This window comes from Chlamydotis macqueenii, chromosome Z (assembly GCF_036417535.1).
Source record: "Chlamydotis macqueenii isolate bChlMac1 chromosome Z, bChlMac1.mat, whole genome shotgun sequence".
Classification (NCBI taxonomy): Eukaryota; Metazoa; Chordata; class Aves; order Otidiformes; family Otididae; genus Chlamydotis; species Chlamydotis macqueenii.
Window position 1 is genome coordinate 8938139 of NC_141593.1, and position 24873 is coordinate 8963011.

Here is a 24873-nt window from a genome sequence, read left to right on the forward strand (position 1 = left end):
GGAAGGGGATGTTTAAGGGGATGCAGAGGCTCAAAAGCCTCTACTGCCCCCCCTGAGGTTTTTCTGGAGCCCCTTCCCCACCTGCACTGTGTGGAGGGGGGGATGTGCCCATGGCCCTGGAGTTTAGAGATGGTTTTCCTCTGTAGCCCTTTGCTTTGGGGCTGTCCCGAGAGGCCGGGGGTTGGCAGCAGTGCTTCCTTTAGTCCTAGCCCTTAGAACAAACCCGCCTGCCTGAGGTATGTGGCAGAGAGGATGCTCTGCCCTGAGCCAGAGGGAGGGTTGAGGGGTATGCTGGGAAAGGGAGGCTCTGCTCTGGGGAAGGGGAGGTTTCTGGGATCTGCTGTTGGGAGCATGTGGGTCTGGGGAGGTGGGCACAGCTGTGCTCCCAACATCTCTGGTCTCACTGGTTTGTAGTGGCTGCTGGTGCAGAGGATGTAGGTGCAGAGGGCAGATCTGTGGCTCATTGATGTCCTGCAGATGGTTGCAAGGTTAAAAGCAATGTTTTATGCTCCTCCCAAGGCAGTACAGGCAAGTTTGACCTTTCTGGACTCTTGTCACTGCAAAGAGAGTGCCCTCATCCCTGAGGACTTGAATCACACAGTGCCTTGTGCCTTCAGGGGCAAAACCATAAGGCAGCATGTGAGGTGTCCTGAATTTCCCATCTGCTGCCAGAATAGGGCATCAGGGCAAATGAGGAGGCTTCAGCGTCCTCTGGCTTGTCCCTACAGTGTGCTGAGATGGGCTCAGTCTCCTGTCTGCAGAGGGAAGATCTTCTTAAGTGGCAGGCTGATATTTCTATTTTTCCCCATACAAGAGGGTGTGACAGCAGCAGAGCTGATACTGCCTGGTTTCCCCTGGGGTTCAGCCCCGTCCCGTCTCATGATGGCTGCTAGGAGCTCTTGACCTAATGCTGCTGCAGAGAGGAGGGAGAGCAGGGCTGGCTGGGGAACCAGCTTTTGCAGCTAAACATGTGGCTTTCTCTGCCTGCCTATGAGGAAAAAGTTTGCTTTTCTTTTTTCTTCCAACTTCTTTCCAAAGTCCATGTAGGTGAGAGATTTCATTTTGTCTTCCCGAGGGAAAGTTGCAAGTCTATTTTCCCCTGACTGAGCTGTGTTTTCAGGAGAAGCCTGGAGCTGCCTTAAGACATGTACAAGCTCAGAAATGCAGTGGCTGGGTTTGTTTTTGTGTTCTGGGCAAAACTAGGGCTGCTGCCAGTGCTAAGTAAATACAGAGCTGCCCTAATGAGTGACTGCAGTAGCCAGGTCCATGCTTGCTGCCTGCGTGAAGCCAGATGGATCTATCTGGGGACTTGAACAGCAACCGCCTTGCAACTAGCAAAGGCAGTGCTACTGGCATTTGGATTACCAGCTCTCCTATGCTTTTAACAGAGTGCCAGTGTTTGACAAAACCATTAAGTTAAATTAAACCCTACACGTTTCAAGTGGATTCGGCGACTTCTGGCTGACTTGCTATTAGCAGAGCTGTCTCTTCTCCCTTTCGTCTTCCCTCCCCCCCCCCCATCCTCCTCCATTTAATTTCCTCTGATGTGTAGCTAGTTTTACTGTTGGCATTTAAAAGCAACATGCTGGGACTCAAGGAGAGGCCTGGCATTGAGGATGGTGCTCCTGTGAGCCCAGGCATACCTGGTCCTGCTGCGGTGGGCAGGGAGGATGCTTGGAAGGTGTTTTGCTCTGTGTACCATAGAGCCTGGGCATGGGTTGGCCAGAGATGCTTTGGTCCCTGCAGAGCCTATGGCTGCTCTGCTCTTGCCCATTGCCAGTGTTATTTACAGCACAAGCTGGTGCTTTGCTGGGCTGTTTGTAGAGTGCAGAGAAGGATGCTCTCTGCTCTGAGAGGCTTGCAGTGCAAGGGCAGGGGATAGCAGAGAGCATGGGTGGGAGCAGGAGTAATAGGGTCTATCCAAGTCACCTTGACTTGCCTCGGGCAAAAGTGAAGGGCTTTAAAAAGGCACAAGGCGATGACCTTGTAAATGGATGCATGACCCAACTGCTTCCCTGTGGTGTCAGCTGCTTTGTGTCACTGATACCGTTCTTCATGCCTGTGGGGAATCGCTGGGGCTAGGGGGTGGTTGCTGGGGTCTCATTTGCACAGCTGTATCTCAACTGTGCAAGCTCTGCTAGTCACGGATGTGAGAAATGCTGTCAGCTTCCCCTTGCCCATCTAATGTACTTTTGGGACAGGAGAACCTCTCTGGGACCTCACTGTGGCTGCTGGTGGAGCTGTTGGTACCCTGGAGCATATTTTAGGGGTGAGCTGTGGAGTTGAAGAGAGTGACCAGAAAGCACAAAAGGGTGGGTGTGAGGCATGAGCCCACCTATGCCACTGGGATGTGGAGGGATGGATGGCCTCTGCTTGGAGACCAAAAGCAGCTGCATCACTGCAGCTGTGCTGGAGTACGAGTGAGGTCAGGAAAGAGTGAGAGTTGGTGACATGAGGTGGGCTTAAAGGCCAGGAATAGAAAAGCACTGAATAGCACAGTACAGGAGTGAAGACTTTTCCAAGTAGTAAATGTGCTCAGGAGGATCTGATGGAGGTCATGGACTAGGGAGAAGATAGAGCAGTCAGATGGTGGACCAAAGCTGTAAATGGCTTTCTGTTGTCTGAGACTTGCAGCGGTTTTATTTGCTGCACTATAGTCCTGGTCTGTGGAAGCATGTGGTATCAAGTGCTGTCCTGGCACACAACATCCCACATAGCAGCTCCTATTGCTCTGTCTGCAAGCTTCAAAATAGTAATTGCAGATGATGTGGGAATTGCAGACTTTGGAGAAGCTGGGCTGTACTGCTGGAGCAGCCTTCCTGTGCTGAGCGGGTTGCTGCTGCCTGTGCTGAAATACCCTCAAGCACCTCAAGCACCTCTTACCCATTGGTCTTTGCTGCCTCAGGCCCACCTTTATCAGGTCACTCCAAGATGTGGTCTCATGATTCATGCAGCTCCCCGCTTGCCTGGAAAAGGAGCCAGGAGCCACTGGAGGAGAGACTGCAGCAGAACAACAACATGGTTGGTCTTGGGTGTGCAAAGCTGCAGTGTAACATCCTGGGAAGCACCTCTGGGTGAAGATGTGGAGGAAGGTCAGCACTGTGGAGCCCACTCCGGTTGACACCCAGGATGTGGTGCTTGTAGCAGTATCTTCCTGCTGGGTGCAGCCCCCACCTCCCTTTCAGTGTCTTGTTTCTCTGGGTGCTCTCTTGTTATTTCCATGTTCATTAATGCTGATACGCTCAATTGCATCAGCTCGTTTCCAGCGACCAAGTACAATCCTGTGCCTTCATTTGCATCCCTGCTGCCTAGCTGTTGCCCAGGCAATGCCAGGTGCTTTGACATCATTACTGAGCCAACTGGCATCCTCTCTGCCCCATTAACCTTGCTGTAATTGACTTCGAATTGAAGGAACGGGGCGGAGGAAACCATGTTGAAACAGCAACTGTTTGCATCACTGTGGAGCAGGACTCTTTATTTTTTGAAGGGAAAACTCTGACAATCAGTTGTGGCTACAACTAGTTTTGAGAAGTGTTTCTGGCCCTCTAGGAAGCAATGCAGTCCCTCTTGGTTTACAGTATTTCCCCATTAGCATGTCCTATGGGAATATGATGTCAAAACTCATCAGTGATTGTCAGCAGGGAAACTTGGAAGGTTTGTGGAGGAGAAGAACGGTACTGGAGATCCTGAGAGCAGTCGGTCTGTGCAGCCTGGGGAAGGGAAGGTGAGGCAGGGCATTGGGGAGGGTATTACTGCTGTTTTGAGACCCTCAGTGAGTGAGAAGAGGCATGAGATGGACTCATTTTTGGAAGCACCCAGGGACAGGGCAGCAGACAACAGTCCAGTTTGGAGCATCTCATTGCCTATCACGCAGTGAGAAGTATCTTGTCCCCATGAGTGTGGTCAAACACTGCAACAGGAATAAGAGGTGGGAAGGGTCCAGCCTTTGAGATGCTCAGCCCTGACCTGCAGCAGCCCCTGTGTGACCTGAGCTGGCTGGTCCTGCTCCGCCTGCGTGGCATTAGGTTGAGATCTGGGACAACCTATGTTACTCTACAGCTCCAATCCTAAATCCATTCTGGTAACTAGCAATATTTTCCTTCTTATTGGTTAAACTCTTCTTTTTTTGTTTTTTTTTTTTGGTTTTTTTTTTTGTTTAACTTAAATGTTAAAATAGCATGAAACTCTCGAGTTTTTCCTATTTAAAGATAGAATTGGCTTTTGTCACAGTTTCTTTTTGCCCCCTTTTGAGCCAAAGTCACCTAAACAGAGGCTTCGCTGCAGAATTTCTGTGACTAAATTGGCATCTGCCAACAAGCTTCACTGCGCAGTTTTCTGTCAACTTGAGTCAGTCTTATTTGTTCACCTTTTGCTTGCACATCACCATGGTTGCCAAGTCTTCCTGCATTTGCTCATGACTTGAGCTGGATGTAATTCGTTAGGCTTGATTGAGCTGCCCAAGGAGAAGGGTGGTGTGAGAGCAGATGGATGGATGGAGACTTCAGCATTGGCTGCTTGATGGCCAAGGCCAGCAGAACTGGTCCTGCTCCAGCAGAGCCCCTGCACGAGGCAGGTCTGTCCAGCACGGGCACGTGCTGTGCTTCCCTGTGCAAGAGAGGAGCTTCCCAAGTGCTTCAAAGTTGGGGCAAAGAGGTGCAATACTTCAAGCTTTACTTCCCCTTATTAAGGAATTACTATTCATTATTTATTAATATTACTATTTAATTACTTATTACCTGTTACTTATTAAGAGAGGAGGTAATTCTCACTGTGTTTCTGAGCTTTCCAAAAGGCAGAGCTGCGAAACTTGTGGTAGGAGGGCTTTCTTCAGCTCTAGCATCTCAGCTGGCCTCATGTCACCTGTCTGGCGTGGGCTGATTCTTGTGTTGCTTCATCTCCTCCTCCTCTGCAAGATGCAGGAGTCTGCATAGGGCCAGGCAAAATGGGCACTTGTTGCTGTACAAACTGTTAGGTGCTGCTATGTGGTGATAGGGAAACTGCTCATCCTCTCTAAGCAAGGAGATCTTTATTTAAGGGGAGCCCTGGGGCTGTCACCCCTGATAGCTGTGTTATAGAAGTCTGGTGGAGGCAAATGCTGGTGCTTATGGGTGCTGACTTTGGATTTGCACTTGGGTCTGACCGTCAACTAGGAGAGCCTCTTTGGACCTTTGGTTGTCACAGTGGTTGGAGGGAAGTCAGGGCTGGAAGACATGAATTATTAAGAGATACCTGGGCTGACATGTGCAGCTCAAGCTGGAAGCGGTGTGACTGTGTCCCCAGCAGCTTTCCTGGGGAGGGCAGGTCCCTTGTATCACAGTTGCAATCAGTGAGCCATGGTGTGATGGGCACAGCTCTGCCTCTGTTTCCCCTAGAGCTATTAGAGCTTAGTATCAATTAGCAGCTTAATTTGTAATTAGTAACTTGGTCTCTCTTTTTTTTAATTTCATTTATTTTTGAGATAGCTTGCAGAGGGGGCTGACACAAGAGGCTCACGCAGCCTGCAATGTGCTGCCGTCAACTGCCTAGGAGCATCCTGAGATTCGAAAGGTGGGATTGGACATGGACATTGTTGGAAAGCAGAGAAACAGCCCTGTCAGGGGAATGTAACACAGGCTGTCCTGAGGGGCTCACAAGCCTAATGCTTTTCTTCCTTGGTATCTATGAGAGCTGGCTGATCATGCTGGGGAAAATCTTGCTTTACTCTCTAGCATCACGATGCAGGGATCCATGCTGGGAGGGTTTGGGTTTAACTTGGGTGTTCATTGTTGAGAGGGCTATGTGGAGCAGTCTGGGTGCTTCACTGTCCTCCCACACCTGCAATCCTCCTGTGACAGCCAGCCCAGCAGTGCTGGAGGTTGTCTGTGTGTCTGGCAGGCACTGTGAGGGGCTGGCAGGGCCGTCACTTCCCCTTCCAGCAGCACAGATTGACTGAGTGGTTGCCTGTGTCCTGGAGCTTCAGTCCAGCTCGGGATCTTCCTTTCTGTGGTTGACATATGTCATCTTCCTTGCAGCTCTTGGTGGGTTTCCTATCCCATACGGCTTATTACTTTCCCAGCCATACCAGCTCACGGCAGAGCGTGGGGACTCCAGCCTGCTGAGTGCCTTTTGCACAGGGATCAAAGGTTCCTGCTGTGAAGAAATTAAGGCTGCCCTGCCAAAAGTGGCAGTGAGTGAAGAGAGAGGAAGCCCACAAAGATGCAACTGGCCCAGCAGTCCCATGCAGGACCCAGCAGGGATGCACTTGGTCTTCCTGGTACCCCATGGCTATCTAGTAGCCGCATTGCTCTCAAAGTAGCCTTCCTGGTACTGTCCCGCAAGGAAGAGCTTGATGTGATGATGAAGATATGTCAGAGAAGGATGGAGGAGAATGGGTGACAGGGCAAAAAAGAGGTATCTGCTCCATGTGAGTCGTCCAGAGGACTCCTGCCTTGTGTATTCCTCCCGTCCCCTGCACGGTCTCTCCCTCTCACTTTTCTCTGTGTCTAAACTCATTTTAGCACAGAAGAGCCATGTTTCTTTCTTCAGTATGTGTTCCTGAGCAACTGGTTCCTGCTTCATTTTCTGAGAGCTCTAAGAAAGTGTCTATGACATGTACAGGGAGAAAAATGCTTCTACGCTTCACCTTGCAGACGAGACTGCACAGAAAATGCAAAGTGGATACATGCAGCCATGGGAACTATCGGAGAGCGGTGGCAGGATGCCAGCGCTGGGGGATGCTGTATGTGTCCCAGGTTGGGTGGGACACCAATGTCTGAGGGACAGGTCTTCTTATGTCACTCCAGCCTTGTCTTCCCTGAGTGAGTGATGTAGCTGGACTTGAGTTGTTCTTTTCTCCATTTCAAGGCTTCTCAGTGCTCAGCTGTTCAAGCCAAGTGTTCCCTTAGCCTGTGAGGCTCACTCTGCACAGGGAGAGATTTGCATCTGAGTTGCTTGGCATTCGTTTGCCGTCCAGTGAGTCTCATGTCTGGAAAGGTCTGTAGTCGGGGTAGAAGCTGAGTTAATTTGCAGTGGAAGGCAGGCATGCTTTGTTTTGCATGTTGGTTTCTTCTTGCAGAAATCCCATTTGAGGTATTTGTTCTCTTCTATCATTGAAGCCGTGTTAGGGGGTATGGCAGCTTCCCTGCAAGTCTGGGAAAAGAGAGAGCTGGCCTGAAAGGTGCAAATTAAACCTGTGGTCTTCTGTAAACAGCTATTGTACTGTCACTGTGGAACCTTCTCCAGAGTTTTGGTGCTATTTGCCTGCAACTGAGGAAGAAATGCTCACCAAGACAGTCCTGTGGGAAGCAAAGCAGGCCCTAGAGCTCAGTTTGCAGCTAGGGTGGATAAAATGCTTCTAAACTTCAAGGGGAAAGTGTTAGAGGCATTTGAATCAGCTCATGAAATGATCAGACAGGACATGGCATTTTGGTACAGCTTACTTAAGAAGGATGCTTGGTAAGAACGGCTGCATCTGAGGGTCCCTGGCACTGCCAAGAGCGAGGAGGAAGCCTGGGGAGGTGGCTGCAGTGCTGTGCACGCTGGAGATGTTCTGGTCTGAAAGCTGATTACACAAAGATTTTGTTCTTCCTTACCTGGCTACCAGACTGAGGACCTGTGGGTCATTTCCTCTGTCTTCCCACTGTTACTTCCTTCTGGGGTTGCCCCAGTGCCCGCTGCCAGCTCTCAGCAGCATGTGGTGTCATTGCTCCTGGCTGTGCATCCCAGGGAGCTGCCGCACCCTGTGACCATGGCTGTGGCAGGAGCGATCCCAATGGGCTGGGGCAGAGACACCCCAAAAGCATCTCTGTAGGGAGGGCAGCTCCAGCTGCAAATCCGGAGGCGATTAAAACCAGGAGTGCCCATAAACCCTGTTGGCTATTAAGAAGCTGTTGGTGACTCAGTGGTCCTCTGTGCCTTGGAGATGCTGTTTGTGGCAGCCCCAGTTTGTCCCAGCCTGGGGCTACTGCCAAGGCCCCAGATACTCTTTTTCCTGCACTGCAGCAACATCGTGATGGCTTTGACACCTAGAAAGTTATTGCTGTGGACTGGCATGAGCCCTTGACCTGTCCTTCTCCTGTACCCTGTCCAGCCTGGGAGGGAGCTGGGAGAGGCACCCATCGGTGGTGCCGGGGGTGTGTGGCCCGTGGAGGGGGTGGTGCTGGTGGAGAGCCGGCTGTGGGCTGCACAGGGTTAAGCAGACATTGACAGAAAACAGGAAGAGAGGACAAAAGCAAGTCTGCTGTAATTATGTAGCATTTATTATTAATACGCTGGAATTGCTGGAAGCAGCCTCTGTAATGTGAATACTGATACAGAGGTTCAGAAGACAATTTAGCTCTCATCTGTCTGTTTATTAGCTCCCTCAGCTCTGGCAGGCAACGAACTAAAGCCTCATTTGCTACTGCCTTGTTGCACCCCCTCCTTCCTCCCCCCAAACTCCTTGCTGTTTCCAAAAAGAAACCTGTTCTTTGTTTGTCCTCCCGCCGGGTGCCGCAGCGATGCACGGCTTGATCCAGAATAGCAAATCCTTGACCTGAGCCCGCCTGTTCGCAAGGCAGGGCCCAAAGCACGACGCTGGGCTGTGAAGAGCCGCTGCCTTTTCCAAGAGCAGCACGGATGCGGATGATGCTGGCAGGGGATGCTCGTCCTTAGGGCGGCAGCCTTAGCAAGACTGCGTGGTGTGGCTCTGTCTCCCCAGTTCATAACGAGGTAGCGATGAGGGGAGATGGCAGGTGAGCTATGTGTTCCTTGAGGAAGCTGACTAGAAAAATAATTAAAGGCCGCTGGGGTGGAGAGGGCAAGAAGTTAAACCAGCTATCCGGAGGTGCAACAAGTTTCCTTTTTTCCCCACGGCTTGGTAGGATCTGTCACTCCAGCTTCTGCCCAAGGTTTTGAGCTTCAGCCTGGGTTTTTTCTACTACACATCCTGAGCATATAGAACATCCATTCCTTTATGTATTACGCAGTAGTTTAAAGAGGATTAAGACAATAGCTAATCTAAATGATGAATGATGTAGATTGCTCAGCCTCAGAGACACTGGGGTTTTTCTTGCACACAGATTAGTCAGCTCAGTAGCTAAATATTGGGGCAAACAGTGTAAATCCATGCAGATAAGCCTCTCTGGCTTGAATAGGACAGAAGGATTTCAAAATGGGCTTCGACACCGCTCTGTGTCTTGTCAAGGCATCTGCGTCCGTGTCGCTGGCACAGCAGATGGAGAAGGAGACCTGATGGCTGCTGATGCACAGCCTGGGTGGCTGAGGAAATAAAGCATCCAGCCCTTCCCAGTCAATGCCTTTATCGGATATGGGTGGTGGCAGGAGAGGGAGGGCCTCCCTGCCACCGGAGCCAGCTCTTCATGTGTTGAGCTGGCGCAAGCCTGATCCAGCCTTGGAGATGGCAGCCAGCAGTGGGATAATGTGGGCTGGTGGGGTTTTACTTGGATGAACAGACTGGTGTGGCTGGTCCCAGCACCAGTCTGGGACGGTGCTGGCAGCCCCCAGGGACTGTGACCCTTTGGAGAGAGCTTGTACTGGCGTGGGATTTTTCTTATGCTCTGAAGCAGAAGGATTTAAATCTTTTATTTATGTGTCTGGTTGAGTCTGTCAGAGTTGTGTCAAATATTTTTGACAAGCAAAAGTGCCATTTGCTTCAGCTTAATGAAAAATGATTTTTTTTTTTTTTTTTCCCTAGGAACTAAAAGAATTGTAGTTTCAATTGCAAAGCCAAAAAGCTCCTCAGGAAAAAAACCCCACAAAACAAAACCGAAAAACCTTTCGATAGTTGTGAGAGCTGGCTGTTAGAAGAGACTCTCCATTGGTGTTTTGAGTCTGTGTGAAAGGAGGATCTGGAGAGCATTCAATCATATGGTATCTCCTTTTATGAAGCTTTCTGGGCATATTATTCTAATGATGTTTAATGGCACTGATTTCTTCATCTTAACTGACTGTGTCTTTTCCCAGTCCCAGATCATTTTAATTCATTCCTCTTGTGAGAAGTACGAGAGCTGGGACTGGCTTGACTCAGTGCAGACGAAGAGCCGCCTGGTGCTTGTCTCGTCCCTCCCGGTGGGGATGCAATCCTCCCGGCATCTGGCTGTCGAAGGCTGAGGGTTGTGTTGAGGCAAAGCTTACATCAGGACCAGGATTTGTCAGAGGACCTGTTCTCCTTGAGTTTTCCCTGCTCCTCTTGAAATAATTTGTTTTCTGCTGTTTAGCAAGGAGCTTTGCGAACATCATGGTTTGGTCAACAGTCTGTCTAGCCTGAGGTGCTGTAGCTAAGTCCTGTGTCCTTCCCTTTCTCACTTCCCAGACTGAAAATGCATGGTGTGCCCTGATGCAGGAGCTGTTTTCTTCCCCTTCCCCTGTACCTCTTGTGGTCTCACTACTCCCTTTCTAAGGCTTTAGGACCAGAGCTGTGTGTGGTGTCCAAGTGACTGTTGCATAGTGGACTTGTACGGTTGCAATGTGATCTGGTTCAGGGCAGAGGAGTGATGGACCCTGTGGCATAGCTGATGTGTTCTGCAGGACACAGGTACAAGCTGTGCTCGGGAATGTAGTGTGGATCTGTGTCTGGATTTTATCTAGGCTCCTCACAAGTGAGGTATGAGTTAAAATTCAGTGTGAGTTGTTGTTGGCTGTGGAGAAGGTTTGGGTGGCACAGTTGGTAGAGCAGACTGAACCCCTCAGCTGGCTGAGTAGCATGGGCCTGAGATGCAGGATGCTGCATGCTTGGGAAAAAGGTTTTGCTTTGTTTGGTTCTTCCCCCTGCCCCCTTGAGATTCAGGCAAGGCTGGCCTTGCCTGAGCTGTCCTCTTCGGGGACAGATCTCCCTTCTCCATAACCTAACCAAGTGGTTGGCAAGGGAGACCCTTGCTGGGGTACCAGCTGGGAGAAGGGTAGGGCAGTGGGACAAGCCTACAAACACTCACTGCTCATCCTGCAGCGGAGAGGTTTCTCTTGTGCATTCTGAGTCAGGATCAGGCTGTGTCACAGCTCGGTCCTCTGCCTTGCCTTGCATCTCCTGGGAGCTGTCAGGAGGCTGCCTGAGCCGTGCGGTAACACAGGTCTCGGGGATGCAAGCAAGGTCAGATGTCTGCTCAGAAATGAGATTGGCGATGATGCCACCGGTGCTGACAAATGGCCTGTCATTAATCTCTGACTCACGGCAGCAGAAAGGGCAGCGGTGGAAGAAACCCATGAGGTCACTCCCAGCCTCTCTCCCCAGGGAACCGCCCACCCTGAGCCTTTCTGGATGGGGTGGGCGCCCGTTGCCAGGCATAGCAGGTCTCTTTCTACATACCTGAGCATGTTTGTGTGCAGGTGTAGGTGCATGGCATGACTCCAGTCTAGCTCCTAAGCATGGTGCACATGGCGCAAGACCCATGATCCTCTAGCCCTGGTTGTGCTCCTCCATGCTGGGGCATTGTCTGGGGCCAGCTCTGCTGGGTGCTCAGCCCTCTCATTGAGCAGCCTTCCCCTCCTCTCTTGCTTTTTGAGTGTCTTTCCATGCTTTTTTATAGAAAGGAGGTGTTTCCTCATTTGCAAAAAGCTCCTTAGAGGTTATAGCCAAAACAGCCAGGTCTTCCTGTGGTACTGGATGCCGGTGGAGATGTTGCACTCACCTCTCAGTTGGTGAGCAAGCTGCGTGTTGGGGCTGGTGTTGATGCTATGAGCACAAGCTTTGCTTATGTGCAAGGAACAGGTGAATTTATCCTCTTAACTACTTGGGGGTTTTTTAATCTCTTCCGGGAGGAAAGGAGACACAGTTATTCCACCTCTGACTCCCTACAGATGCTTGAGCCTGTTGGCTAGTACTGGGGAGTTGATGGGTGGCAGGAGACGGGGACACATGGGATGGGGTTTCTTTGATTGGAAGGGTGGAGGAGAAGGGTGAACTGATGGGGTTGAGGAGGTGCTGGTTTCAGAAGTGCAAGGGCCGCTGTGGCCACAGCAGAGCCTGAGCTGTGCCTCCAGGATTCTCCCCCTCTGCCTTTTCTGAGCTATGTTTTCTTTTTTTGCTTCTCTTCCATGCCCTCTTAACTGGAAGAAGTCCTAAATAAAGTTGCTGTCACTTTTATTTATGGGCACAGAGGAAGAGACGGACAAAAAGCCTGTGTGCTCCTGACAGCTACAAAGCAGCCGGCTGTTTTTCTTTGCTCACGTTGGCGAAGCAATCGATCTGGGCACAGGCAAAGTGCCCTCCTCGGGCACGTGGGGTTTCCATGTCCCCATGCCAGGGGGGCTTGGGGAGGATGGATGGAGTGAGCTCCGCATCCTGGCTTCTGGCCATGGGGCTGCTGCAGGGCCAGACTTGTTTGGGAGCACCTGTCCTAAAATCCTGGACCCCCGAAAATACAGATGCATTAACTCGCCTGCCTTAAAAATCCACCACAGGCTTCTTGTCTCCATCTTGATTGGTTCCAGTGAGGTCAACTTTTTTTAATAACTTCTGGACTTCGGCAGGGAAAACTATTTCCTTCAGGAAATAATATAATTAAGGTTGCCTGACACTTCTGATTATAAGCCCCTGTCTTCAGTTGCTTGAAACTATGCCAGCCTTTAACCATTTGGACTGAAACTTCACATGTCTCTGCCTCCGGCTGAATTTTTTTGGAAAATTTCAGCAAAGAGGGTTTTAAGCTGCTCTCGGAACACAGTTTGGGGAAGAAAAAGGCATTATTTTATCCTCAGCTTTAAAACAAACAAACAAACAACCCCCCCCCCCCCCAAAAAAAAAACAAACTCCACGAAAAAGTTAAAAAAAAGAAGAAAATATTGCTGCTGTTGTGCTGAAGAAACTCTAGTACCTTTGTGCTGTGAGACCGGGTCTGCTAGTTCTGGGGAAGGTTTTCAACCAGGTGTCAGGGATCTACTTGTTGCTGACACCATGAAAATCCACCTTCCCCACGCCAAGTTGCGAGCCTCTGAAAAATGCTGCTGCGTGGGTGTATTATATATAGCGTGTGCGAGGAGGTAGCAGCCGCTCTGCTCCCACAGCAGGAACTGCGCTGCTTTGAGCACATGTGAGCACAAAACCTACGCACCAGCTCTTGCACGGGATGCCTTGCTGCTGGGAAACTGTGGGCCCCTTCTGGTACAAATCAAACCCATCGATCCATGATCGACATAGCCCTGGCTTGTGCTGGGGAGAAAGATTTTTGGCAAATGCTGTCTTATTTGCCTTTTTTTTTTTTTTTTTTTTTTTTTTTTTTTTGTGAGAAGTGGTTCAGTTATCCCTTGCTGTAGCACGCAGATGCATCATGTGGGATATGCAGCATGCGGGACATGCAGCATGCAATGGGTGTGGGTTTCCTCCAGAGTTTTGCAGGGACTGGTGTGAACAGTTAGTGCTTTTGCATTGCAATGACTATAGGTTCCTCTGAACTCGTTGCTAGAGAAATTCCCAAGAGTATTTCTCTGGGGGGCAGCCCAGCCAGGCCCTATAAAGCAAGTGTCACATTGATGAAGTGTCCTGACTGTGGCATGGCTGGGACCTCAAGTCCTGAGTGACGTGGGGTGAGCTGAGGACTGCTGGAAGCCCTCCTGCATGGACCTGCCCCAGGACTGGTGATATTTGCTCCTTATGTGACCCTGCCTGAGCTGTGGTCAAGGTTGTCCCCTGTTTTTGGGGGAGTCTAGCTCACAGATCTTCCTGCTAGTTCAGCAGTAGCTCACACCCTGAGGCAGGTCCTTCAGCTGGCAACGTGCTTTGGGTGTGCTGAGCTCCTCCAGAACCCAATTTGACCTCAATCTGGGGTTCTTAAAAAGCAAATCCATGCTTTGTCCAGCTGGGCTGCTGGACCTGAGGCAGGGATGGCTCGTTCCATCAGCACAGGGCATAAAGCTAGCAGGAGGTGTCAGTCCGTCCCGTATGAGCAGGTTCCAGGGACATCTCTCAGCCAAGGCACTGGGATTTTGCACTTTGTACCCAGCATAACACACTGTCCCTGCATGAGCAGTGTCTGTGCTGCTGTAGGAGAGGATGCAGCAAAAACTTCCCCGAGGGCGCTCAGTACTAAACCCATCTCTCTTGTCCTGTCCCTGCCAAGCTGGAGTGACAGCCCAGGTGGGTCCCTGCCAGGTAATGATGAACGAGCCTTTCTGCTTGCTGTAGCCTGGTCTCCTCTGTTCCACTTCATCTGCAGGTGAAAAAAATGTAAAAACCAAACAAAAAAAACCCTAAAAAGTTGCATTGGCATTGCAGAGCAGGGGAGGCTCGGTGGGGTGGAGGCCTCTCCCCTCCTTGCCAGTCACTTGTCAGCTTGGGGGTGCCTGGCAGAGCACGTGAGTGATGGGGCGTTGCCGGTGTTGGGCTCGGGGCAGCTGGAGTTAAATTTCTCTGTGGCTGACACCTGACAAGCGTGATAAATTGCGGCACACCATGCGCTGCTGGCATAACAAACGGTCCGCTTCCTTCGTTTTAAGCTCTGGGAAAACTTTTTAATTATTTCCCAGCACTTTGCAAATGAGGGTTTCTCCATCAGGCACCCAGCAGAGTTTGGGGGGGTGGGGGTGGGGGGTGTGTTTATTTATTTATTTAGGTTTTGTAGGCGTGTGGGGGGTGGATGACGGTTGTAGTTTGGGTTTCTGTAGCATCCTCCCGCTGAGTCGCCCAGGCTTTGGCTGGTGTCCTGGGGAGGGCTCTGGCAAAGCTCGTCTGCTCGAGGTCGGGTGCTAATTAAAGCACATGGTGTTCCAGGCTTGGAGTCGCTGTCGCCCTTGGGAAAGCGTCTCTGCAGGAGCGACTCCCAGACCTTCCTCTTGCCCGTGGAGTTTGGCTCCTATTTTTCATTTTTAATAATGCAGAACCATAAGACTTTTTTTTTTTTTTTTTTTCCCCTCCTCAAAGCATTTAAAAAGGAGGTGGGGAACAACACAAGCTTAGCCACAAAAGCTAAAGCTTGAGCGTGGATCTCGACTGGTAATTTGTTTGTCTAACACAAAAAGCACATTTGCTGCTGTAACTGAAGGCACTACCGGTTACAGTAATGCCTTGGACTCCATCTCACTAGGCAGCATGTCAGATGTAGCACACAAAGTCTCCTTCACATTCCCAGTCCTCGATGTCCATGCTGCAAAGCCGTGTGTGCGTGCTTTCCTCTTCACACTCCCGGGTTCAGTCGAATTGGCCTCTCCCTGCACGGTTTAACACGTGTGTGAGGCTTTGCAGGATTAGGGCTTAGGCAGTGCAAGACCTCATGGGCAAATGCCTTGGTGCTGGGCTGATGTTTTAGTGCTGCTTTTGTGCTGTTTTGGCTGGGGAGCGTTGCTGCCTGTCTTTAAAGAAGATCAGAGATGCCCCAAGCTGCTGTATTCCCTCCTCCTCCTTTTAATGTCTCTAAATCGAAATAATTAAGCAAATACATGCTTTGGGGCTGGACTGTGATGCTCATGTGGGAGTGCTCTTCATCTAAACTAGCTTCATGTTTGTACTGGTTACCCACAGCTGTCAGGGGTGGAAAATGGATGCCCCCTCCCTCGGTCGTTTTCTAAACCCAAAGTGATGGCAGAGCTCTGCCTGGTAACCTGACAGGTTGTCTCTTCTGTTTCATTGAAGAAAATCCCAGATCTGAGCAGCGAGAGTCGGTCAAGCAGCCAGAAGAATCTCCTGGACGTTGATGAGAAATTGGGGACGTCCCAAGGACTCCGAACTGGTGGAGAGGTAAGAGGTGGATTAAAGCACATGCTCCCCCAGTTTGTCCTCGATTGATGTGCTCTAGGACACCTGGCTGTGGTGGGGCTGCAGCCCATGTGTCTTTTTGGCTAGGATGATGTTTATTGAAGCATGGCAAAAGGCTGCTCCTGGCTTTGGTGTGCAAGCAGCTCCATGGCTGCTGTGCGAAGAGGGCAGATGCTGACAGTGGTAGAGGGCCAGATTTGGATGAACAGCTTGGAAAATGCACATTGTGAACTGCACCTGGAAGGCTTCTCTGTAGAAAGCTCTCCTGCTTGAAAGCCCTTCTGGCAGCTTGGGTTTAACTCGGGGAGCAGAGGTCCTGTGGTGGCTGAGCTACTCTGGAGCAAGTAAGTGTCACCCAGCCCTGCTTGACGGTGGGAGGTGAGGTGCCCTCTCTCACAGATGAGTGCAACTTCAAGCTCTCAGAACTGCCGGATGCTCTTTCTGCTTTCCTGCACTGGGAGCTGCAGCATCACTGATATGATGAACTTTCCTGTGCTCTGGTCTCCTGAGAAGGGCTGCACCCCCTTAGGAGACCACCACCATCACCAGCCATGGTCGAGGGGCTGTCCCACCTCTGAGACCTGTTGCATATGTGCTTTGTATGGGGCTGTGATGACACAGTGTTGCTTGAGAAGAGGTTTGGGGTGATCTTCTCCAAGCCATGGGGATCCTGGTGGAGCAGGAAAGGCACCTGTGGATGTGGCTACCCCATTTGGGAATGCAGACCCTGCAGAGCCGTGTTAGGAAAGACAGTGCTTGCTGGTACTGTGCTTGAGAAATGAAAATGATGAATTAAAATTTAACAAGTCTCTAAATGCCAGACAAGGACATCTTAAGTGGGAATTGTCACCGTTTGACTAGTGCAGCCTCCCACTTAGCTAAAACTGCATGGCTTTAATTACATTGATCTTGGAAAAGCAATAGCTTACACCAAGGAGGAGAAATTGTTGGCCAAAATAGCATGAAGTGTCATGAATTTTTTTTTGTGCAGCTTCCCTACCCTCTCCCCCTGTATTGTGCTTCCCAGAGATGTTTTGCAGCCCTTCTCACCCTGGATCAGTGGAGTCCTGTGTCCTCTGAGCCAGAGGCAAGGACAGGAATGCTGCCTGTGTGGAAGGCTCAGCATGGGCTCTCGAGTTTAAAAGCTCAAGGTTAAGGGACCGTAGGGGTGGGCAGTACCTGATGGAGCTGCAGTGGGGAGAGGGCTGGGGTCTGGGTGTACAGGGATGCTCTGCAGCAGCAAAACCCTACCCTTAGCGTTGCCCAGTGATGGTATCCATGGAGCAGTGTGGAATAAGGACCCCTTCCCTCACCATCCTTGGTGTGTACCAGCCCACCCACAGGACTCCTTGCAGCTCTGCAAATAGAGCAGCCCGAGGAGGGTACGTCACTAATAATACCAATTACTGTTACACGCTGGCTACAAGGTACGCTGGCAGTTATGGGATCCGGGGGGATGAAATGAAAGCGATATAATATGGTGAGATAAATTAGCGTTGTAAAATTAGCCATGGGTCTAGTCAGGGATCTGACAAATGTGTCACAGCTTCGGTACAAGCTCTGAGCACTGCTGAATTGGATTTAGTGGCCCAGAGCAAAGCAGATGGGAGCAAGGGAAAAAAGAGTTTATGAGGGGTCTCCATACACACATGCTAACGGTTAATGCTGCTTGTTTCTTCCTTGGTTTTGCTGAATGATACGTCCCCTGGCACAAGCTTGTACGCAGCAGCAGAGGAATAAAAGCCCAGCCTGGCTGGTAAGCTGTCTGAGCGACTTGAGCTCAGCAGAGGGGTGGGAAGGATGTTGGAGGAGCAGCAGTAGCCTGGTCCTCCTGCCAGCCTTGGCGCCCGAGCTGCTTGACCCTGCCCTACATCATGGCCGTGGGCTTCCTCACCTGGGTTTGCTCCCAAAGGGAGCATTGGTAGGGTTCAAGTGGGATGTGTGGCAGGCATTTGCACATGTTCTAGCTTTGCAGGAAGGGCAGAAAGCCAGTTTCTGTCTCCCCCATTGCAGCCTGGCTTGTTTTCCGGTGCCCAGCTGGGCTGTGGGGCAGAAGGGTGGCTGGAGTCGGGCATCCCACAGCACAGGGGCTTCTCCTGTTTATCAGGGGCACACAGCCAACTCTTTTCAGTCAGGATACACATGTTATCCTTCCCCCTCCGAGGCAGAGGGTGGAAGACAGGAGATGCTTTTTTGTGGGAAATGGATGTGGCCGGTTCCAGTGGGATCCACTTCCTGGTGGCTTGTTAGGATGGGCTCCACCGGAGGGAGGTGAGTGGTCCTGTCCGTGAGCGATGGATGGCTGGCAAGAGCCTCTTACAGATTTGTCAATGCAGGCTAATTGCATGTTTAATGGCTGACGTATTACACAGGATCCAGGGAGGGGCAGACATGATTTAGGTCTGGTTTGATAAGGCATGTCATGTGGCTCGCTTAATAGTAATAAAAAAAGAGAGAGGAAAAACTCTGAATGTGCATTGTGGAGCTCTGTGATGGAGCAGATGTGTCTGCAGGAGGGGTCTGGCTTGTCACATCCCTGGGGATGAGTTTGCAGAGGGCAGGCTGCTGCCCTGTGTGGTTCTGCAGCAGCACCAGGTTGAGCAAAAAAATCCCAAGGGATTGTCTCAGTGCTGCCTGGAGCGTCCCAAGAGTCGAGTGAACTTGTGTGTAGAGCCCACGTGGATGGAGACCTGAGGAGATGAGCTCCTGTTTGTGGGAGGTCAGCCTGGTCCCTGCATCCCCTTGCTGCAAGCAAGGCACGAGGTACCAGTGGTGACACTTTTAGGGTATCTCAGATGCCAGCCAGCCCCAGGCAGGGCTCAGTCGTCCTGGCAAAACTAACAGAGTGGTGAACTGCAGCAGCGGAGGGAGCCCCTTCCCTCGACTTTGCTGGTGGAGAAGTAGCGATGTGGGACTGCGGCAGGGAGCAGCAGGACAATGAGCCTGCGGTCGGAGTGCTAGTAGCGGCATAAATAGAAATACAACTTCTCAGGTTTTTGTGCAGCAATGATATATCTTGTTTCTATTGACTTTCTTAAACCTTTAAAATACATTGTAGATTGATCTACAAATCTGCAAAAAGCACCTTTTTTTTTTTTAAGTCTAAAGCAATTTTCTGCCTTGTGGTTGGCTCTGAACAGACACATGTTCTCTTGTCCTATTTGAGGCTGGCATGCTGCCATGGTGGTAGGAAGTTTAGTAATACTTGAGCTGGATCGATTCAAGCCCATTATCCATGCTGCCTGGGACTCGGCAGCGAAGGGGAAAAAGATACTCTCCCCAGATGCATCAAAGCCCTGCGATAAGGACACATAGCTGAGCTCTATTTATAGATGGACAGATGTCTTGCCAAAGCTCTGATGCTGTCAATTGGTTTTGCAGTTTTTGAGGGTTTAGCAATGTCTGGGTCTGAAGGAATCTTCTGCTTTCTAGCTCAGGTGCGTCCTCTCCAGGTGCAGCCCCTGGTGGCACTGCTTCTGGGTGGGCTTTGTTCTTCCTCCGTGTAGGGACCTGTGTTTTAGATGGGAAGAATTAAGTGGCTGAGGGTCTTGTAGGTGCTCATGGAGTCGGTGACCATGGTAAGGTCTGACCAGCGATCTCTCATTTTGTTCTTGCATCTTCAAGAGACCCACAGGAACCTCAGAGGTCTTCAGAGCTGAACTACCACCAGAGCTACATCAGATCAGTGTGGCTATCTAGCTGAGTGTTCACAGCTTAAGCGTGGACATCCTCCATCTCCTGGGGTACCTGGCCCTCAGCTGCGTCACCCTCCCGGCAAAGAGGTTTTCTGTCCTGTTCACCTTAAACCTCCCAGTCAGCAACCTGTGGTCACTGCCGTATTGCGTCTCATGTTCTCCTTCACCAAATGCTATCAAAGACATTTGAATCAGCACCAGCCATGCAAACTGCATGTTTGGAGCAGTTCCTCAGGCGAAGTTAGCACAGGTCTTGCAGTGTACGTGCACGTACACATACACTGAGCGTATGGTTTTTGAGAAGGTGGTGGAAAGGGTGGAGTGAAATGGATTACCAACTCCAGATTCAGTTCCTGATATGAAGGAGTGCCTGTGCTCATATGGTAGCGTTGCTCTTTTAGTTTCCTTCCATACATTGCTCTGTCACCAGTAGTTGTGAAAATGCGAACGGGAGAAGGTAAAAGGCTTCATCCTGGTTAGGTTTGAGTGTTATTGTTAAAGGTGCTGTGCTGATTTTCCCTCGGTTATGATCCTGAGAAGCAGTGGCCTGATGTAACGCTGCAGCCACATTTTTTCCACAGCAGATTTGCAAAACTAGCCAGATTGTGAGGGACCTTGGAGGTCTCAAGTCCACCAGAGACTCTACACTGAGCAGGAGACTGAGATTAGACATGGCTGCTCAGGGCTTTATCCAGCCTGTTCCTGAAAGCCCCTGTGTGTGGAAATAGCATAAGCTGTTTGGGCCACTCTTCTTGTGCTGGTGGGCTCTCAAGGGGGAACATTTCTCCTTGCATCCAGCAGGAATCTTTAGTTTCAGCTCCTGCCCACTGTCACTCATCCTCTTGCTATGTGTTGCTGTGAAGAGCCTGGCTCAGTCTTCTCATTAGCTCCCCTGGCCATCTCAGTTGATCACTGCTGAATTTGCTCCAGTTACTCAACATGTGTCTCATCTTAGAGTTCCCAAAGCTGGGAGCAAGGTCTTGCTGTGGTCAGAGTGCTGCGTGAGCTGTTAGCCCCCTTTGCTGCCAGGGCAGGCAGGTGGCCTGTGTGGGGCTAGCTGCCTGCCAGAACCTATGCTGGCATGGTGTGCGTGTCTCTGTGCCCAGGCCCTGTGCCACACCATTGCAATGGGCTTGGAGATTTCACAGTAAGTGTTTTTGGTTGGGGTTTTTTTTTTGTTTTTTTTTGTTTTTTTGTTTTTTTCAGACTTTGGTGGATTGTGGCTGCAGGAGGGAAGGAGTTGTCAATAGGCAAGTTTGGGGACCAAGACTTGATTTTTTGGGTTTTTTGTTTGTTTGTTTGTTTTTGTTTGTCTTTGTTTGTTTTTTAACAGGTCCTCTTGTTCAGGTGCAGGATGGTTGTGTGATGGCTTCTGGCTGTGTGCCATTCCCAAGCCTGGGAGAACAGAGATTTCTCCTCCCAAGGGTGTTCATAATGTGTTCGTCTGCACGGCTCCTGCAGTGTGCTCCTGCAGTGTGCTCTGAGCATCCCTTCCTCTCTGCTTAGTTTTAGTCGGTCTCAAGGGTGCTGCTTAGCTTTGCTCATATATTCCTCTGACAAGTGGGCAAGACAGGAAGCAAATACCTTTGTTACAAAACCACATATGGGCTTTCAACGGGTGATGACACTTCCTCAAGCTATCTGTCTAGTGAATGCACTTTTCCCTGCTTGTTTATATTCACAGGAGTGTTACTTAGCTGCTCAGGTGGGCCATAGATGTCAAGAAAGATGTCAGTGTCAGGATAAGGCTTTAATGCAAGGCTTCCTGCTGTTCTGTGTGGTGTGTGGTGGATGAGACCCCAACGTGCAGAGGACTGTGGGTGTGGGAGACGGACCATCTGCTGGGTTTGGCACAGGAGCCGTGGCTCAGGGGAGAGGCAGTAGTGCTGGAGGTGACTTCTTACAGCTGGCCCAAGATACTGAGCTGCAGTGTGACTGAGATGATCCTTCAGTAAATAAAGTCTCTGATGGAGGTGTTTTCCCATTAAAAGAAATAACCATCAGCAAGAGGGACTGTAATCCCTCTGAAACCTTTTCAGATGGTGTCATGACTTCTGGAGGTCTTGTGGCTCCTGCAGGACCACAGTGGTGGGTGCCTGATGCTCTGCGCCGTAGAACTGGGGATCATGGGCACACAAATGTGGGGTGCGTTTGCCTGGGGTGGGAGCTGCCCCAGTGACTCCCAGCTCTGAGCCACAGGGGACCCATTGTCAACCCAGAGATGGGAACATGTTGCGTCACACGGAAGGAGGGAAAAGTATGGACCTGCCTCCTCATGGTCCCCCTTAATGTCCATGGGGAGCAAGTACTGGTGGGGATCCACTGGAGAAGCTGTTCAGCTGCAATGGAGATGGTCAGGATTGCACATCTGGGTGGGGACAGGAGTGAGGGGCTCAGCTGTGCACACACCTGAATCCCTTCCCTGGCCACGGTTCTCCCAGGGTCATGTTTGCCCAGCACCAGCCAGGCTGTTCATGGGGGACAGAAACTGCAGTGCAGATGGCTCCCATAAGCAGTGTCTATTGTATTATTTTTTTTCCCTTCAAAATTACTTTTTTTTTTTTTTTTTGGCTCTGGATAGCTCTAGGAAGCCTCCATTAAGGCCCCATGTTTCCAGGGCAATTTACAGCACGCACCAGCCCCTCAGCATTTGTTACAGCCCCTAAGGAGAACAGCTCAGGACTGCCCTTCAGTAAGATCACATGTTACTGGATCTTTTTTATTCCTCTTGCCCTAAATTGTTGCACTTTACATCGAAAAGGAGGGGCATGCACGTGGGGGCCAGCACAATTTATGGATCAGAGATTTATATGCCGCTGCGACGCTGTATTTTTTCCCCACAGTGACACTTTATTGCCACAAATTACCAAACAGGCAAGGTTACGCAAGTGACAGCAGGCAGAGCTGTAAAGGACAGGAACAAACGGCAGCAGGAAAAGTACCCAGAGGAGAGGGGGGGGAGGTTGGGCACCAGGCAGAAATAAAACAAGGCGGAATGAGCGTCAGAAATCAGCTTGCCTTGCAGTGGGATGCGTGGGTGAAGCCTGGGAATCGGTGTGCCATCCCTGGTGCACGTACATGCCGTGAGGTCAGGATAGCGCCCAGTGGTGTGAGTTTGGATGCTGTAAATCCTTGAATATTTTTTTTTCTCAGCTTACGAAGTTGCTAGGTATTTCTTCAGGCTGCTTTTTGCTGGGGGAATTGCACATTTTTAAGTTGCTGAAGGTTTTTGCCTGTATGCTGGGTGGTGTCAGCAGGGAGAAGCATCCTTAGAAAGTGAGACTTTATCTTCTGTCTGAGCATCCTTCATCCCTAGCAATGATCCACCCATGGTAGGGGTGCTTGGCGAGGTGGTGGTCTGGTTCCTCTGCACCAGCAATCAGTAAAACCCTGAAGCGACCTGTACCATATAGAGCAGATGGATCCAGCTTCCCATCTTGGGCTGACTGAGGTCTTGTTGTCATCCCAACCACGGCACCAGTGGTGCTGGAGTTGGGGCCGCTGTGGCCAAATCCCAGGAGCACTGGGACTCCCATGAGAAGGTTGTTTGCAGTCTTGTTTTGTTAGCTTTGTTTTCAACGCTCTGCCTATGTGCTGCAGGGACAGTTGGGTCATCTCCTGGCTTTGTTTGGACGTCGGACTTGGATCTGGAGGCTGAAGGCTAGTGACATCAATTTTTCTATCTCCCTAGTAGAGTGAGGGAGGTGCTGGGGGGATGGACAGCATTTAGAGAGTTAATAAGAGGCGTTCTTCCTTGCAGATGGTTGCTGTATTTCCTTGCTTTATGTTTGCGGGGGGAGGAAATGTCTCTGGCTTGCCAGAGGGGGGACAGAATGGGGGGGACAGGATGGTCACTTATGTCCATCTCTATTAACACATTCAATGTACATGGTGGTGCGTGGGGGACGAGCGCCAGCCCTTGGGCAGAGGGGCATCCGCTTCGCTGCTGGGCGTCTGCGACAGCCCTGCTGCAACATGCTTCGGCTCTGGTTGAGCGACTCCGTCTGCACCCACTCACCCAAGTTAGATCAGCTTAACTTCAAACGAATGTGAAAACTGAAAGGCTCGAGATCAGCAGAGGTATTAAGGCTGCCTTTGAGCTGGGGATGCTACTCAAAGCTGCCGGGAAGCTGTCACTCTATTGTTCTTGCAACAAAACGCTACAGGAGGAGCTGAGCGCTGCAGAGACTCTGGAGCTGCAGCCAAAATTGCATTTAACTAGCAGAAATGCGCAACAGCTGTGGGGCTCCCTACACCAACCCAAGGATGAGCCAGAATTGCCGTGTGCCACCCTCCCTGAGAGCGAGGTGGAGGGAAGGGGTTCAGGTTGCCCTTGCACCATGATGGACCATTGCTCAAGGCAATGTGACTTGTCTGTTCCCATGCTTGTAAAAGATAATTTCCCTTGAATCCCAATGCCATAAGCCAGGTATTTAATCTTGCTTGAAGGGAGCATGTCTAACGCACACAGGGCATCACAAACAATGGTAAGCAATCAATAGGCTAAATCCCGAGGTCTCTTACCCAGACTTTGCTGGAGTAAAGGTTGACAAAGTGCTGAGTAGTTACTTGAGACTTCAGCCCTGCACTGGGGGCAGAAGTGATTGACTGATTTATCGATGATGCATTTCCCTATGAATCTAGTCTGTCTGTTAGTCACAAATGCTCATTTGAGCATAAATCCTGGGCTGCCGTGAGCGGATAGCTTCTCCTACAACAGAGCTGGGCAAAAAGGTTTCAGATTAATGGCTTATTTGGTGAAAAATAGTTTTGGATCAACGGGAATAGCTTGTGTTTCTGTGTTGTGCTTGGCACGTAGCCTCAGCAGGAGAAAGTGAAAGCCCACTTGTGAAAAAGATCAAGCGCTGGGTTTTGACACAATGTTTAGATCTCCTTTCAAATCGGTTTTAGGTTTTCTTCCCAAATCAAAAAGCCAGCCGAGTTTCAGAAGATCCCTCTGAAATCTTTTCTTCCCCTCACCCTCTGTGCCTGGCTTCTGCCATGAAGCAGTGAAACATGGCACTTCTTAAACCCGGCGCTGACGCGCTGCGAACCCCTATTTCGTTTATTTTTAGTTCACCCGGTGGTGTGAAGGCTGAGCCACAGGCGGGCATTCATTCAGTGCTGCTGAACCGGGGCTGGGATGTGTATGGCTGCTGAGGGGCAGCTCTCGTACCCCTGGGTGAGGAAACCTGTGTCAGGGGACTGGGTTTATCCTGCCTCGACAGACCTGTGGAAGGCTCGGAGAGGGCATCACAGCCAACAACAGCTGATCCCCTGTGCAAGGTCAGGTAAAGCGTTAGCTGTTTCTGCAGCCAAAGAGTGTGCACACCATTTGGGGGTGTTCGGTGGCCTAACCTTCACCCCAAAGCCTCAGCAGTTGGGACATGGCTGGCTTGCCCTCCTGTTCTTGAATAATCATCCTTCTTCTGATCCTTTAAACTGAGTAGTTTTAGTAATTCAGGAATAAAACCACAATACTCCATCACCTCCAAGGCTGTTTTTTATCCCAGTAGT

The 24873-nt window shown here is 50.5% G+C and overlaps 1 protein-coding gene across 4 annotated transcripts in view; it reads left to right on the plus strand.

Annotated features, from left to right (window-relative positions):
• Positions 1 to 24873, plus strand: part of CNTFR (ciliary neurotrophic factor receptor) — a 201614-nt gene that overhangs the window by 37292 nt on the left and 139449 nt on the right. For all 4 annotated transcript variants that reach the window (XM_086770535.1, XM_086770536.1, XM_086770538.1 and 1 more), the window contains exon 2: positions 15539 to 15643. In XM_086770535.1, coding sequence (XP_086626661.1) covers positions 15539 to 15643 — 105 coding nt within the window. The remainder of the gene's footprint in view (positions 1 to 15538; positions 15644 to 24873) is intronic.